The sequence below is a fragment of the Lacerta agilis genome, chromosome 6 (assembly GCF_009819535.1).
Source record: "Lacerta agilis isolate rLacAgi1 chromosome 6, rLacAgi1.pri, whole genome shotgun sequence".
NCBI lineage: Eukaryota > Metazoa > Chordata > Lepidosauria > Squamata > Lacertidae > Lacerta > Lacerta agilis.
The window spans coordinates 23773390-23790325 of record NC_046317.1 but is presented as its reverse complement, the minus strand read 5'-3'; the positions used below and the strand labels follow the sequence as shown (position 1 = coordinate 23790325).

Sequence of the window (16936 nt, the reverse complement as noted above, 5' to 3'; positions counted from 1 at the left end):
ACAATCATAAGTTTCCTCAATTATATTTCCTTTTTAAGCAGTATATGGGAGTCCCCCAGCCACATTCTTAAAGCATATTTAAAAACATTATGTTTACATAATATACAGCCAAGAAGTTACTTTTATATTTTTAGTGCATAAAAGGATACGGATTTCAGTCACAGGTCTCAAAATCAAGTCTTTTTCTGTAGTTCCTAGTGAATGAAACTTTATTTTTATCATCATCCATTAACAATATTAATAAAAAACACAAATAAAAATGCTGAATGTACTGTAATTTCATCAGTCTTGTTTCCTCCAGATATTTTTGACTACAATCCCCCCCCCCCGCCCCCAAAAGCAAGCCCAGCATCAGCCCCAGCCAGGTTGGCAAAGGTTGCATAACACTGATCCTGCAGGTAGATAAACCAGTTGAGGTATCTGAAGCCAGGGTAGAAGGCTGCAATCTTCCAAAGCTTTACCTAGGAAAGCAAATAGCCAGTATCTTTTTTAGGACTGCAGACAAAAATTATTGACTGCCCTTCTTTACAACAGTGTTTCTGTACATCTTTCAATACAGCAAATGTATCCACAAAATAATGACTTAGAGCAGTGGTTCCCAATTGGTGGTCTGCACACACATACCCATCAACTGTCCGAGACTTCCCATTTTGGGGGCCGTGCTTGCATACAAGAGCACAGCGCCCAAATATGTGTGAGATCCCAGCCGGACATTGTTTCGTGTGAGATCGCAGTGCTAAAAAACACGTTACGGTGCCCAAAAACACATGGGGAGTGCCCATTTGTGTGCCCAGTCCTGGGACTCTGATCACTGGCCATGCTAAGTTCTGTGCCTATCTGTCTCTTCAAAAGTAAGGGGCAGGGGTATGTTGCTTGTTGGACCCATGTGCTAGCTTGCACTAGCCATGTATGTGTGCCTCTTTTACATCTGCTAAATCTTGTAACCTGTGCCTTGTCTTTCAAGACTTTGGCACAGACCACACTGAGAGTTCAAGTCCCTTGTCTAGCAATGAGGGCCAGGGCAATAAGGTTTGGTACATCAGAGATGGGGAATCTATGGCCCTCTAGACGTTTTTGGATTCCAGATCCCATCAGCTCTAGCCAACACGGTCAATCATAGAATCATAGAATCTTACAGTTGGAAGGGACCCCAAGAGTCATCTAGTCCAACCCCCTGAAATGCAGGAATCTCAGCTAAAGCATCCATGACAGATGGTCATGGTCAATGATCAGAGATGATGGGAACTGTAGTCCAGCTTCATCTGGAGGACACCATGTTGACTACCGCTGCTCTTTGGCAGTAGCAGACTTTATATCTTGCCCTCATTTACCTTCAAATTACCTATAGGTTTTCTTCCCAGTGTGGGAAGAAAGAAGGATTGCTTGTGAAATGCTGAAGAAACTTTTCACTGTAGCATATGCAGATGAAATTTGATGGAGAGGAGCAGAAGAGGAAAATGTGAAAGAACAATGCATAGCTTTCTTTTCATCAGTTCCCATGGCTGACCTCAAAAATAGCAGAGCACTAAGCTCTTTGAGACATGCATTTAATCCACCACATTATAATTACTTGAGTCTTATCTGGCTTAGGTGTTCCTTTCTGTGATTCACATCTTTTTTTTCTAATTTGCTTCTGACCTTCTATATGAATATGACTATGTTCCTTACTTTATATTACTCAAGCAGATTGTTGTGTATTTCTTGACTCCATCTACAGTTTTGTTCATGCAATAACTATGAATAATGTATATTCATGAAGCCAGTGTTGTAAATACCTTTGTAGCGAAAAATTACAGAGAAAATGTGTAATTTACCTTCCATCCTAAAAGTCTTTGAAACAGAAGGAAATGACTGTGCTTTTTCAATTCCATTTCCATAAGCAGAAAAAATATCATTTACACTAAGCAGATTAAAATCTGAATCTTGAGCTAACTGCATATTATTTTTCCATGGGTCTCCTTTCCTCATTTCTTTGTTGTTGGTAATATTACAGTACATGTCCGTTCCTCTCTTGGCATTGGTACTCTCAGTGTTGCTTGGATTTACATATGTATAATTGGTTGGTTTAAATAAGCTGTAATAAATTCAAAGGGATATTTTCATATAATATACACATTTACAACCTACTTACATAGCAATTACATACTACAGCTTACATTGCTTTGTTTCCAATACCTGCTGAAAACCAAACCTGTTATTTGTTACTTGAAAGAGGCTCGCACAATTTTTGGCCCACCAAGCTTCCCCACACCCATTCCTGCAGTCTCTGGCAGGCAACTGAAACAAGGGGTTAATTCAGCCTTGGGCTGGTCATTATACAGGGCTGGTGGGCCATGTTTCCTTTAGTGGTGCAGCATGGACCAAGATCTCCAAGATAATTCACTGTTGTTTTGGAAGTGAAATAGCTGAGTACTGATAAAAGAAACAATGAGATTGAAAGAGGAGAGACTTGTGGTGGCTTTGGACTTTGCACTTCTAACATAACATCCAAAGTGGGATGTTTTGCATCTCTGCCACAGTGAGATGTATCAGCTGCACAGGAAAGATGTGTGTCTTTCCATTTTATACGTTGCTCTGAAAATGTTGTACATCTGTTTTTCCTGCTTAAGCATAACATCAAAACCACTTACATTTGACGCCAAGAACATGCATTGGCTTTGCCTGCATATTTCAAAGTATGTCACAGAGTATACTGTGACTGGGATACAGTATGCCAGGATACCTAGCAAAGCACCTTCACTCATACTGAAATAGACGGTCCATATGTTCACTGGATGAGGCCACTGATGACCATGACATCATGGAAACAGGCCTTGCCCACAGTGGCACCATCCTTCTGAAACCCTGTCCCCATTCAGGAGGCATCAAATGTGGCATGTTTTTAAAACCCATTTCTTTATTCAGACTTTCTCTGGTTGTTGAAAACATTTTTTTCTCCAGATTTTGCTGATTGGTATTATGATTTAGCATTTTACTATGTATCTGAGAAATGGGGAACACCAGGCCCAGGTAACAAAGACCTTCAGCCTTCACAACTATCCCCAGGTCCCATCCATCCATGTCTTGCTGGAATGTGTACTTGAGCTCTGATGATGCTCTTGCTCGTCTGGATGGAGGGCCGAGAGAAGTGTGCAAGTGTGTGCAGATACTAGCCAACTGTACAAAAGAAAGATGTGCATTCATACCTCTGCCTACCTTTACCTCTGGCCACACCCACCGCTGGCATGTGGTCCTTAGAAGATTGCCTACAAAGGAAAGCAACCCTCAGGCTAAAAAAAGCTCCCCTGATGTATCTCTTAGATTTTTGCTGTGATTTTATGACTTTACTTCTTCTTGCAAACTGCATAGAGTTGTTTTATGTTAAGCAGCATTTTAGTTGTGTGTATAAATAAATATAAAAATAAACATATGGACAGGAATAATTCAAGAAGAATGGAAAAGTAGCCAGGGTGCAACAATCTTTTCCCTTTCAAAGAGCTGCTTACTTGTAGTTCATTGCTTGTTAGTTCTTACTTTCAATATTTATGGTAATTGTCATTAATTAAAGAAAACCCACTGGATTCTACACATCCAAAAAGAGGAGCACCATCTCTGAAATGGGCTGAGAATCAGCATTCATTGTCACCTAGATAGCTTTCAAGTAGACTCAAAATATCTTAAGAGTTCACTGAACTTTCAGGAAGCATTTCTGAAGAGTACAGTTCTAGTCTGCTGCAACAAACTGGCAAAGAGTGAAGTCCACTCCTATTAAAGTAATGATTACCCTGTGATTGATTCTTAAAGGAGTTGGATTACATGCATGTCCTGTGACAGCTTAAAGTATAAAAATAAACTGGTATATCTGTAGGCTGCCAAGGACCATGTCTTTGTATGGAATTTTAAGGGTATGTTTGGTAGTGCATCAGCTGCCTCTTAACTAAAGTAATAAACTAAATCCTGTGTTTAAATCCTTGTAAAAAAGGGTTGTGCCTAGAGCAAATCTAATTACCGTATTAAAACACTGCCGAAAGGAACTATCCCAGTTTTCTTGCATTCAAAAGAATATTAACACAATTGCCTGGAGCCCTATTAAGCACTTTCATTTCAAAGATCAAAAACTGAGTCTTTGACAAATGTATCTAAAATACTATGGTTCTGATATTTGATGAATTATTATAATTGGCTTTAAAAAGCCTACCTTTTCCTGAATGTTGAGCAGGCACTTTCATCACCATCTTCTTCTGGAAAATTAATTAATAGTTTATTTTCTAAAGGTTTTCTACAAGACAGTTAACAAGCTCTGTTTTCATATTAATCAAGGTCATAGAAGAACAATGGGACCAATTCCAGACTATTTGGCCTGAAAATAACTTACCTGCCTCCACTAACTGAACTCCTATAGGCTTTTTGCCTGTTAGAATTCATAGCAAAGTAATCATATAGACTATTTAGGATTTTATCCCTTAGTAATGCTCTTAAAAGAGGGCAAGTCATTTGATCTGGTGCAAGCTACTTCCAAAGGAAATGTAGAATATGATGCCTACCAAGAAGTTGATTCAACAAAACATGCATAAAAGAAAATAATTTTCATGCCATTTTTCTCAATGTTTTATTCTGCTTTCTCAGCTTGACAATCCTTAAAATTCCTCATTTATTACATATGGTTATGCACAGGCTCGAGATTTGGCCTATACAGTGGTACCTTGGGTTACTTAATTAGTTCCGGAGGTCCGTTCTTAACCTGCAGCGTACTTAACCTGAAGCACCACTTTAGTTAATGGGACCTCCTGCTGCTGCTGCGCCGCCAGAGCACGATTTCTGTTCTTAAGCGGAGTTCTTAACCTGAAGCGTACTTAACCTGAAGCGTACTTAACCCGAGGTACCATTGTACTTATATTGGTGTTTTTTTAAATAAAAAATTCCGATCTGTTCCAGAGACACCCTGTGTTTTCTCTCTGCTTCACTCTGTCATCAGCTCCAGAGCTACTCTGTATAAAAATGAATTGTGTTCCCCCATTCACTATAATGGAGAAGCTTTTCCTCCTTTTGGCCAAAGCGTATGGCATGCAGAGATACAGAATCCCCTTCAAAGTGGATTAAACTTGCCAAATTGCATCCCAATACGTCCAGGAGTTTTTTGTGAGGGGAAGTAAAAGGGATTCACTTTAATCCATAATCCCTTTGTGTGGGGGCTATCTGTTTCTTACCTTAAAGTAATTTAAGAGGTGACTGAGTGAAATGCATTCTTGCTTCTATATTGTTTTTAAAATGGCACCTTCACATTGACCTAAGTGCTCTTTCGTAAGCTTTGTTTTCTCCAATAAGCCATGGGCCTATTGCCTGCATTACTGCTTGTAGGGTTCCAAAGAGCTCTGAGCTTTTTTGTTGGATGAGAAAAACAGAATTAAAAAAAAAACTTAAATGAAATTTTTATTTCTTTTCAATCCTCTATTGCTGCGCATAACAAAAAGCAACCCAATAATACTTCAGATAACATTTTGGATAGCTTCCTTCCTGGAGCAAATAGCAACCTGAGAGGGAGGTATTTTCATCCTATGTTGAATAGCAACTTGGGGTTGGTAAGCCATTATGATGCACCCAGCTGTCGGGGTTTGGGTGCTGGAGCTCCTCGTGCACGGCCTTGGACTGGTTATGCACGAGGTACCAGTTGCGGGGAAAGCGGCCAGCGTTCCGCGTGCTTTTGAGCACGGTCGCCGGCCAAGCCTCACAATCTGAAGGAAGTTGAGTAAGCCAATTGATGACTCCGAAGGTTTGTGAGTTCCTAGTTGCCTTCTTAGTGAAAAGTTGCCTCGTGAAATAAAATATATACCCTGACTCTGAATAGACGGACCAACTTAAAGAAATTAAAATTTTACTTTAAACCTTTTACTCCCCCCTTTTACCCCAAAGGAAGACAGACACCGGTTGTATCTTTAGTGGCTTCGGCAGAACCCGCGTAGGCTCGTCCCCTAAGCTAAGTTCTCCTAAGCTTAAAGTCCCTGCGCGCCCAATCTTCCGCGAGGCTAGCTAAATAAAACTAAAACCGAAATATCTTCCGCAATTCTAGCCCTAAGCTAACCTAAAGAAAACCTAACTAAGGCTAAACCGAATGATCTTCCGCGATCTAACTCTAACTAAAAGAAAAACCCATCCAACCCATCCAGCCCGCTCCTAATCCCTTAAACTAAACTTGACTTCAACTAAAACCCAACTAAAGCAAAATGGAAAGAATGCACGAACGTGCCTAACCCAAAACTGAATGTGAACGTCTCGACTCCAGCCTAAGCGGGGTGCCTCTGCCTTTTATTAGGGAACAAACGTGACATCATCATCAATGCCTCAACCAATAAAATCACTGTTGCTGCCCTCCAAAAAGGCGGGAAGCAAGTTTAACGCTCATTAACAACTTTGAACATGACCGGATCTATAAAATAAAGGCGGATTAATCTCATAAGTGAACCACACTATTCATTCATGCTTTCACTTTCGCTTTCGCGCGTAGTTACACCAAAAGTAGTTCTCGAAAACCTCATTAAATAACCAAATAAATATAAATCCATGGCGGATCCGTGAAACGTATTCCGACATATCATCTTTCTTTTTTTGTTTTAAATTAAATTATTTTTGTTTTAGTTATATAAAGAAGATTAGAGATATCATAAGCATTTATCTGACATAAACATTACCATTTGTTTTGATATGGACTTAGATATATGCACTACCAACATTATCCATATTCACCTTTTCATAGGAGGAAATACTTGTACAATAATGTAGCAATAAAGTCATGAAAATAACAAACCACTAGCCGAACATAAAAGGTGATCGATCCGATACACTATAAACTTTCTAGGCATATACATCATGTAGCATAAAACAACAATTAACTTCATAGGCATATATACTTTCGCGTGCAGCGTAAAACAACAAATTACTTCCCAAACACAAGAGAGGACCTGATACAGGTCCAAAATTAAAAATAACGGATAACGACTGCCCAAACATAAGAGAGGTCCCGATCCGGGACCCAAAATAAAATATAACTAGAGCTGGGGCTTCATGGCCTACCCAGACCCCTCCCCCATTTTTTTTAATTTTTATTTGGAAAACAGAGGAAAAATGGATAAGGTAACATAAAAGGGTTGTGGCACTGAGGCTACAGAATTCAGGAAGGTAGATTCTGGACTTACCACAGCGACCACAGGTAACGGGGAACTAGGGTCCGATTCCAGAGAGGGGATTTAAACCACCTATGTACAAGTGTTTTTCGCCACAAGAGGGGATTTAAGCTACCTACGTAAAGGTGTCCCAGCCAGGATGAGGATTTAAGCCATCTACGCAAGGGTTTCCAGCAACAAACGAGATGGGATTTAAACTACCTGCATAAGGGTCTCCCATCAACAGCAGGAAATAGAGTGAAAGGAAAAGCTGGGAACCTGGTTTACTGCCAAAAGGTAGCATATAGAGGGGGATTCTTTAAAAGAAAATAGGGGTACCAAAAGGGTAGGATGCCACCAGATTCGACATATATACTTTGAACAAATCCGAGAGTGACCAATTCTTTGAACAAAAGAAAGCATTTCAAATAAGTTATACAAAACATACATTTCAGATTACAACTTTTGTAAGCACAACGTGGAGATTTAAGATTCTTGAAATGAAACATATATGCATGAATATGTCTATGACTAGAACTGCACAAAGACGATGCTTTGACCTTACATAAACATTTCCATATCATCAAAATTGTGACACTCTAAATGGAAACCATTTCAGAAGAGTTTCATGTATATAAACATCCATATCATTAATTACCAAGCTATAAGGAAAACACATGTAATCTGCGAGGCGGATATTTCAAGAAGCATACAAAATTGAAAATACAAGCTTTGTAAATACAATAAAAGTACAGGACAGTTTTAGAACTGCAAAATACACTGGAGAGAAAGATGAAGACGATGAATGAGTTGCCGGTCGTCTTCTTCTCTGACTACACACGACCATGTAGAAGAAATAGTCCTGGAACTCAGGAAAAGGTTTATGGAGCTCAGGAAAGTTCTGAAACATTGAGTTCTGAAGAAACAACGATACCTGTAGAAGAAAGGAGGTTAAGCAAGCAAATCATAGCGATCTGCTAGTGAGTGTGAGAAAGAGTGAAACTGGAACAAATCCAGGCAGCCAGGAACCAGAGGCCGCCCAGAGGCAAACAAAAGGCCTAGGCAGTAGGAGGGTAAAGCAAACTGCCCAGAACTCAACTGGTACTGTTTGTTGAGCACTTTTTGAAGAGTTACTGCACTTGACATGAAGTTGAGAAGTTAGCGAGTAGCTAACAACCAGAGTTGGAAATCACGGCTTGCGATGAAAAGGGAGTATCGAATTTCACGCAAGGTTAGTCCAGCGTGTCTTCTAGAGAAGAGTGGGAGTTGAACACACAAACAAGGTGTGGGAAATAGGAGTTTTTTCCGCAAAAGCAAGGACGGTCCTCCGCTGAGAAGGATTAAGCAACAAGGGGCTACCGTTGAAGATGCAGGTTGGCAAGTACCACGCAAGGGTTACCTGACTTGACCTTCAGATGAAGAATTCCTTGCGGAAGACAGTACTCCTGAGCACAAGGAGGAACCGCCTGAAGAGCCTGTAGTAGAGTTCTTGGCTGATGCAGGAAAAGATACTCCAAAAGAATACCTGGGGAGATGCGGAGCATATTTGCAATCAGGTAGAGAGCAACAGAAAGCAGGTGAAAAGGGTTTGCGGTTTTGGTTGGAAACAGGTATGCTGCAAGAAGTGATGGCAGCAATCCGTAGACACGGTGAGTACCATTCAAAATCAGCCAACAGAATGCCCATGCGAAAGACAGCACGGAACATAGCAAGGAACGTCCCATGGTTGGCGATTGGATCACTGAAGCAAAGGAAAGCTTCAACGGCGTGAGAGTGCTTGAAGATGCTGCTGAATAGAACTTGTAGACAGGAGAATTCACCTTACCAAGCAGTGAAACTCTCCAGGAGAACTTTACGATAGGCTTTCTGCAAAGGACAGTTTTAAGACTATCAAGGGAACGCTCTAAGGTCAATGACTGTGGAGCTTTATCCATGAGGTATTGACGGAGAGTAGAGGGTTGCATACGATCCTGGTGTAGCAGCTCTTTGATTAGGGCCTCTGCTGCAGCGAGCTTTTCTGACGTCAGCGCCCATTGGTCGACCCATACAGGGGGTCCTTCCTTCCATGTGAGTGGAAGAGCATGTACTGGCGCTGATGCAAAGGCCCACATCAAAAATGTGTATGGACAACAGTTCTTGCTTTAGACAATAAGTCTCTACCCCAAAGGGTGATAGGCACATCCATAACAAGTGGACGGAGCTGCACCATGGAGCCTGAGTCTGACTGGAAGGTAATCGGATGTACGCTCTGGTGGGCGGGTTCGAAACCTCCGACTCCGAAGACTTCCTGGGTGACAGTCGTTGCCCACTGGTCAGGCCAGTCCTTTCTGGCGATAACGGTGACATCTGCGCCCGTATCAAGAAGACCCTTGACCTTTCGTCCACCCATTTCTAAGACGAGGTGAGGGCGTTCTTCTGTAATCTTGATTAGCGCCATTGCTGTCTGAGGAGGCAAAGAATCTACGGGAGCTGTAGGCGTGGAAGTAAGCAAATAGAGTCTGGCAATTTCCAAACCTTTTGTTAGGACACAAGGAACTGTTGAGAATCCTGGAATCAGCAACTGCGATGAATCTGTAATTCGAACTAGGCCTGCAGTCAATGTGACTGTGGCAGGGAGGCGATCCATCCTAGGCAGAATAAGGCAAATTGAAGTGTCTGGGAATGGACCACGAATAGATGTCGGCAATTGCTGAGCAAACCATGGATTTGAAAAGTAACAGTCCTCTGTTAAGAAGAGTGGTATACCTGGGACAGAAGATTCTTCTTGTTCCTCATTGGCAGTGTCTGAAGACATCTTTTTGGCTTCGGGTTTTTTGCACTGCTGAAGTTGGCAACTTTGAAGCTGCTTTGCGTTGAGTTGGCAAACTTGAGGTTCTTCCGTTGGCAAGAGTTGCTGATGCTGTTGAACCTGCTGGCATTCAGTCAGTCGTGCATCAAGCTGACAGGATGGAACCTCTTCTTTGACACAAGGCAGTCGAAGTTGTTGTTCCTGATAGTTGTTTGGTTGTGGCGGGCTGAGCTTAAAAGCTGGAGGTGACACAAAGGTGTGGACATTGCTAACCGGAGTGATATTTAAGCTTCCATAAGAGGGAGCTGGCTCACTCACTTGTATTCTTTGGCCACATGGAAAGTGATCTTCAGCTGGGTTGCTACCTGGATATTGCTGTTTCATCAAGGGCAAATGTCCTTCAATGACAGATTGACCTTGACTCGAAGGTGAGTAAAGCTCAGGTGCTGCAAGGTTGACCTCAGTAGGATGTCTTTTCAATGTTGAAGGCGATTCTGCGATCAGAGACTTGACTGTGATTGCTTGCTGTGAAGCAGGGTTGACATCAGCAGGAACTGAAAGACTATTAGCAGAAGGCGAGCTGAATGCTATGTTCTCTACTGGAACCCTTTGAATAGGTAAGGCAGACGATGAAACCTCTGGAACCTGAATTTCTGATGAGGTCACATCTTTTCTCTGGACATCTGAAGAGTAGACATCTCTCTGGATCACCTTCTTTTCCTGATGACCTGGATAAGGAGTAGCGTTGTTCATCTTTCTGGGATGGTTGACCTTCATGATGTTCTTGAACTTGCACCCTATTGTTTTACCGGGGCCGGGGCGCGGCCCGCAGAACCGTTTCCCTGAACTGGAGATGAGGTAGGTGATGTATTTGGTGGATTCAGACGACAATCATTCGCCCAATGAAATCCTTTTTGGCAGATGGGACATCTCTCTGGTGGCTTGGCAGAAGGTCTTGGTGTTGCCGTGCACTGCGACCTGAAATGCCCATCGCCTCCACACCCATAGCACTTCTTGACTGGCGTAGAGCTGTCTTGACGTGGCATCTGTACCGCAGCTGCCAAGAGTTGTGCTTTGTAGGAGTGGGTACCAACATTCTGGCAGACGCGTAGCATCTCCGTCAATGTGGCATCTGGACGAGCTGCAACTGCTGTTAGGGCATTCTTGCAGTCATCATTGGCATTTTCAAAGGCAAGTTGTTTTGTCAGCATGTTTCTGGCATGACGATCTTCTATCTGGCGTTCCACTGCAACAATCAGGCGATCCACGAAGTCCCCATAAGGCTCTTTTGGACCTTGCCTAACTGCAGCGAATCCTGATACTGAGCTGGCATCTGTGCGATTGGGTAATCTGCGCCAAGCTTTGACTACGATGTCTGCTATGGTGACGAGTGCAGCATCAGGTATGGCTAGCTGTTGATTGAGATTGGAGTAATGTCCTGATCCTGTGAGCATATCTTCTGTGGCGAGTGGTGTTGCACGTCTGGCTGCTACTTCTTTCCACTCTTGCAGGCACAGAAGAGCGTCTGTAGGCGACAGGAAGGTGCGAAGTATCAACTTCCAATCAGATGGCAGAAGTCTACTAGTGGACAGTCCTTCAAGTAAACTTCTAGTATAAGGAGCTTGAAGTCCATTTTCGCGTATGGCCTTTCGCAGTTCACGCAGTGTTTCAAAAGGGATGGCTTGATATCTTGCAGGTTGTCCTCCATTAGCACGAATCACTGGAAAGATGTGCATTGGATCAGCACTAAAGTCTATTTGTCCCAAAGCTGCTTCCAAAGCTTGAGTTCTGCAGATGGGTTGCATTGCTGTTGGATCTGTAGGTGGCATCAGTGAGTTTAAATCTTCTTGATGCTTTCCAAATGATGAGCCACTAGATGGTGCTAAAGAGTCTTTGACATCTGGATGCCTTGAAGATGGCTGACTATGAAGACAAGATGGCTGACTTGAAGTTGGATGAAGACAAGATGGCTGACTTGAAGTTGGATGAAGACAAGATGGCTGACTTGAAGTTGGATGAAGACAAGATGGCTGACTTGAAGTTGGAGCATAAGGTTGTTGGCTCTGTACTGCAAGTCCTGGCATCTGGATCATCATTGTTTGGCTTTGCTCTTGTCTTGGAATCTGCATTGGCATTGGAGGTGCCGAAGGGTTGGTAAATTGCTGTTGTGCTGCTTGCATTGAAGCTTGGATCGCTGTTGACTGAAAATCAGCTTGCTGCAAAACTGGAGCTGCTGGCTTGAGCGCGGCCTGCAGGGCAGCAGGGTTTGCTGGCAAAAAGGCTGCTTGCTGCTGCTGCTGCTGGATCGCTGGCAAAAGCGCGGCTTGCGATGGAGGAAGCGGGACCGTTGCTTGGAGCGAGGTCCGCGGCTGCTGCTGACTTGAGATCGCTGGCTGGTAAAAGGCCTGCGATGACTGCTGAGCGACTGGCGGTGGGGCAGTCCGCGGCGGGGCTTGAAAGGCCGACGGCGTCTGCTGCACCGGCACAGGCGGCAATGAATCTGGCAATGACAAATTGGACAAGGGCGAGTGTGTGTACGACAACGGGGCCTGAACTGGCTGCTGCGAGGGGGCCGAAAATGGCACAACCGCAAGCGGCAGCACAGGGGCACTGTTAAGAGTAGTATTTCCTAAATTCACTGTTCCATTAAGCAAAACATTTCTTGGAGCGATTTGTTGAAAACAGTTTCTTACTTTGCTCCATACCAATTGTACAGGAATTCCGATTTTCGGGTTGGCCATAAATTCTAACCCGATCCTTTCCCATGAAGCTAGATCTTTCGTTCCTTCCTTAGGGACCCAAGGGCAAACTTCCCCAATAGTTTTAACTAAAAGCTCTACTTCTGATTCAGAGACAGGGTGACCATTTCTCTTCAAGAGGTACAATAAATCTTCACAAAATTTAACTTGAGCAGTTGAGAGTGAGGAGCCCATTTTTAACACTTTCCAAAAACTTTTCCTCCCCCACCCGTAGGCTTCTACTAGGGGACACCGGTTCTACCCGTAGGCTTTAACCGAAAAACCTGGCACCCGTAGGCTTTAGCCAGAAAACCTCCACCCCCACCCGTGGGCTTCTACTAGGGGCTACCGGCCCTACCCGTAGGCTTTGACCGAAAAACCTGGCACCCGTAGGCTTTAGCCAGAAAACCTTTCCCTCCCACCCGTAGGCTTTTTCGGGAGACACCGGCCCTACCCGTAGGCTTTGACCGAAAAACCCTGGCACCCGTAGGCTTTTGCCAGAAACCCTTCCCACCCGTAGGCTTTAGGGAAGACCTTACCCTGCCCGTAGGCTTACACTAAACTCCTTGCCGCTCTACCCGGGGACCCCTTGGGGCAAAATACACGCGCGCAATTTCTATTTACACTACTTTGGGCAAGCGGTGGATTCGCGCTACTGCAGCGAAATCCTGGATAAACCGGGCCGTTATACCTCACCTCTCAACATCTGTTTCCGAGCCACTTCCGATATGTTGCCTTTAACCGGAGTCTTCGTGGAAGCGATTTTCGACTACGCTTCGCCTCACACGGGGCACCACTTGTCGGGGTTTGGGTGCTGGAGCTCCTCGTGCACGGCCTTGGACTGGTTATGCACGAGGTACCAGTTGCGGGGAAAGCGGCCAGCGTTCCGCGTGCTTTTGAGCACGGTCGCCGGCCAAGCCTCACAATCTGAAGGAAGTTGAGTAAGCCAATTGATGACTCCGAAGGTTTGTGAGTTCCTAGTTGCCTTCTTAGTGAAAAGTTGCCTCGTGAAATAAAATATATACCCTGACTCTGAATAGACGGACCAACTTAAAGAAATTAAAATTTTACTTTAAACCTTTTACTCCCCCCTTTTACCCCAAAGGAAGACAGACACCGGTTGTATCTTTAGTGGCTTCGGCAGAACCCGCGTAGGCTCGTCCCCTAAGCTAAGTTCTCCTAAGCTTAAAGTCCCTGCGCGCCCAATCTTCCGCGAGGCTAGCTAAATAAAACTAAAACCGAAATATCTTCCGCAATTCTAGCCCTAAGCTAACCTAAAGAAAACCTAACTAAGGCTAAACCGAATGATCTTCCGCGATCTAACTCTAACTAAAAGAAAAACCCATCCAACCCATCCAGCCCGCTCCTAATCCCTTAAACTAAACTTGACTTCAACTAAAACCCAACTAAAGCAAAATGGAAAGAATGCACGAACGTGCCTAACCCAAAACTGAATGTGAACGTCTCGACTCCAGCCTAAGCGGGGTGCCTCTGCCTTTTATTAGGGAACAAACGTGACATCATCATCAATGCCTCAACCAATAAAATCACTGTTGCTGCCCTCCAAAAAGGCGGGAAGCAAGTTTAACGCTCATTAACAACTTTGAACATGACCGGATCTATAAAATAAAGGCGGATTAATCTCATAAGTGAACCACACTATTCATTCATGCTTTCACTTTCGCTTTCGCGCGTAGTTACACCAAAAGTAGTTCTCGAAAACCTCATTAAATAACCAAATAAATATAAATCCATGGCGGATCCGTGAAACGTATTCCGACACCCAGCACTATGGCTGTTATTTTTTTAAAGAAAAGATGTGTGAAATACAGTCATGCATTTTCACATATAGTCTACTTCACCCATGATTCAACATACTTCAGTAAAAGTAGGCATTTCCCCCCCATTAAAGTGAGTAATTGAATATTACCATATTTTTCCATGTATAAGACGGTGCTTTTCACTAAAAGAAAAAAAAAGGTCAAAAATTGGGGGTGATCTCATACACGGATGGTGAATGCACAGAGGTCCGGGCTCTGGCTCTTGAAATATGGCATCCTAATTTTTACAACCCTAAAATATTGATTTTGGGTTCAAAAAAATAGGGGTTGTGTTATACATGGGGGTGTCTTATACACTGAAAAATACAGCAGTTTTTAAATTCCATACTTCCTCTTATTAAAAAAATTAATCACAAAACATTCTACCTTTTTGGCTACTCCCTCCCAATTCCATTTGTAGCTGTTGAGTAGGTGGAATTTCAAATGCATATGGAACAGGTGCAAAATACCAGTCTGTTGGCTCTTCATTTTCTAGATATCTGTTTCCAACATATTAACATGAAGTGAAAAAACATTAAGTGTTTCCAACCAAATTAATGACAAACCACAGTCGAACATATTGACTGTTGTGTCACTTCTAAATTATGCCTTTTAACATTACACTTTTTTTGGGGGGGGGGACGTGTTATATCTTGACTTCTGTTAACCCACCTCAGTTTAATGAGAATTTGGTATGCTTTGGGACACAACCAAAGCAGATAGCCAATGTTTCCTCTCCTCTGAAATAAGTCAGTAAAACAGGGGGGGGGGGGAGAGAGAGAATTATTTTTAGATTCTCGTTCCCCACTGAACCCCCAATCTGCTCTGGATAGGGCTGCCATTTCAAAGGCTGAATTGTCGTCCAGTGGGAATTTTGGGGTGTCCTGGTTTTTACTTTTTGAAATACGGCAACCCTAGCTCTGGAGGCCAGAGCAGATTTGGGTGGGGTTGTAGGGAACAGAAGAAAAAAGCAAAATTGCATCCCTTCCCCCCAATTTGCTCCTGGATGCCTTCAGTCAGCAAAGGGAAAACATCTGATATCACCCTAGGGCTCCTAATAAGCTGAGATGTCCTGTTGCTATGTTATCTTGCACAACTAACTTACGTTATCATAATCATTTGCTACAGAAACCTTTTTGAAAAAAACATAACAAACAAAACAAAACAAATGCAAGATAATTAAATAAATTGTTATTGTAAAATATTCCAGGGGCCTACCTACCACTATATTCTTTGCAATATAGAGGTAGGTAGCCCCTTGAATATTTTAGAATAACAATTTATTTAATTATCTTGCGTTTGTTTTGTTTTGTTATTCTTTGAAATATAGAGGACTGAGAGAATCAGGAAAGGAGAAGCTTATGGTTTGCTGAAAATAAAAACCTTTAGTAAAGGCGAAAGAGTGATACAATCTGAAGAGACAACAGAGTTAATAAAAAAAATGAACTGCAGCAATATAAGAACTGGACAAAAATCAAGGAGTGTAGGAAACCACTTTGATCAAATTGTATAAATTTGGAAATATCTGGAATTATTTTTATATTAATTGGAAGTTGTAGGCCTATAATTTTAAAATGTGTTTTTTTGTGGGGAGGATTATTGGGTTGTTGTTTTTATTTTGATTATATATTTTGTGGTTTTATATTTTGATTTTGTTCTGTGAACCGCCCTGAGACCTCTGGGTAAAGGGTGGCATAAGTAACAACAACAACAACAACAACAACAACATTGGCAAAACTGTAACAATATTGGGTAAATATTTGAAAATTAATAAAAAATATTATTATTTTAAAAGCAAAAAACCTTTATCTCATTTTACAGAAAACATACCAGAGCCAGAAAATATTCCCTCAACTTCTACCACTGCCAAATCACAGGGGCAACTTGTGGGAGACAGCTGCAGCAAACTTACTTTTGCTTTGTACCTGGTCCTTCAAAAAACAAATTATCCAAAGAAAAGGCAGGGTCTGTCATTGTATTAAGAGAGGTGAATTCTTAGAAAAGCTGCAAAAGACAACTATAATTATTTCAATATACTGACAAAGGAATACCAGCTTTTTCATGATCAAGGTGTCTCCCCTGCCAGGTAAGTATATCAGCTTTTTCAACCCAATAAGGATATTATTATGTTTATAACATTGTATTTTTTAATTATTATATTATATTCTTTAGAACTTCCACCCGAGGAAGCCTTAAATTCAAATATCCCCCCTGTGTCATTTTTTCACCTCAGAGCAAAATCAGAACAGAGTGGCAAGCAGCCATTTTGAAATTCCATATATTTCACCAACTCACCTTTGTACAGGTGTGTGTGTATGTACATGTATACATACATACATTATACACACACATATATGTATATTTGTGTACACACACACACACACACACACACACTATATGTATATATATATTCCTTTCTTGCAAAACAGCCCTTTCCTTGGCTGAGGGAGACAA

At 42.3% G+C, this 16936-nt stretch overlaps 1 protein-coding gene across 1 annotated transcript in view; it reads right to left on the bottom strand.

Annotated features, from left to right (window-relative positions):
• HFM1 (helicase for meiosis 1) overlaps window positions 1-16493 on the bottom strand; it is a 50627-nt gene extending 34134 nt beyond the window's left edge. The window contains exons 1-5 of the mRNA XM_033151616.1: window positions 16395-16493; window positions 14870-14982; window positions 4178-4220; window positions 1815-2074; window positions 150-194 (exon numbers count right to left, since the gene is read on the bottom strand). Coding sequence (XP_033007507.1) covers window positions 150-194; window positions 1815-2074; window positions 4178-4220; window positions 14870-14982; window positions 16395-16456 — 523 coding nt within the window. The 5' untranslated portion in view covers window positions 16457-16493. The remainder of the gene's footprint in view (window positions 1-149; window positions 195-1814; window positions 2075-4177; window positions 4221-14869; window positions 14983-16394) is intronic.
• Window positions 16494-16936: the final 443 nt, after the last annotated feature.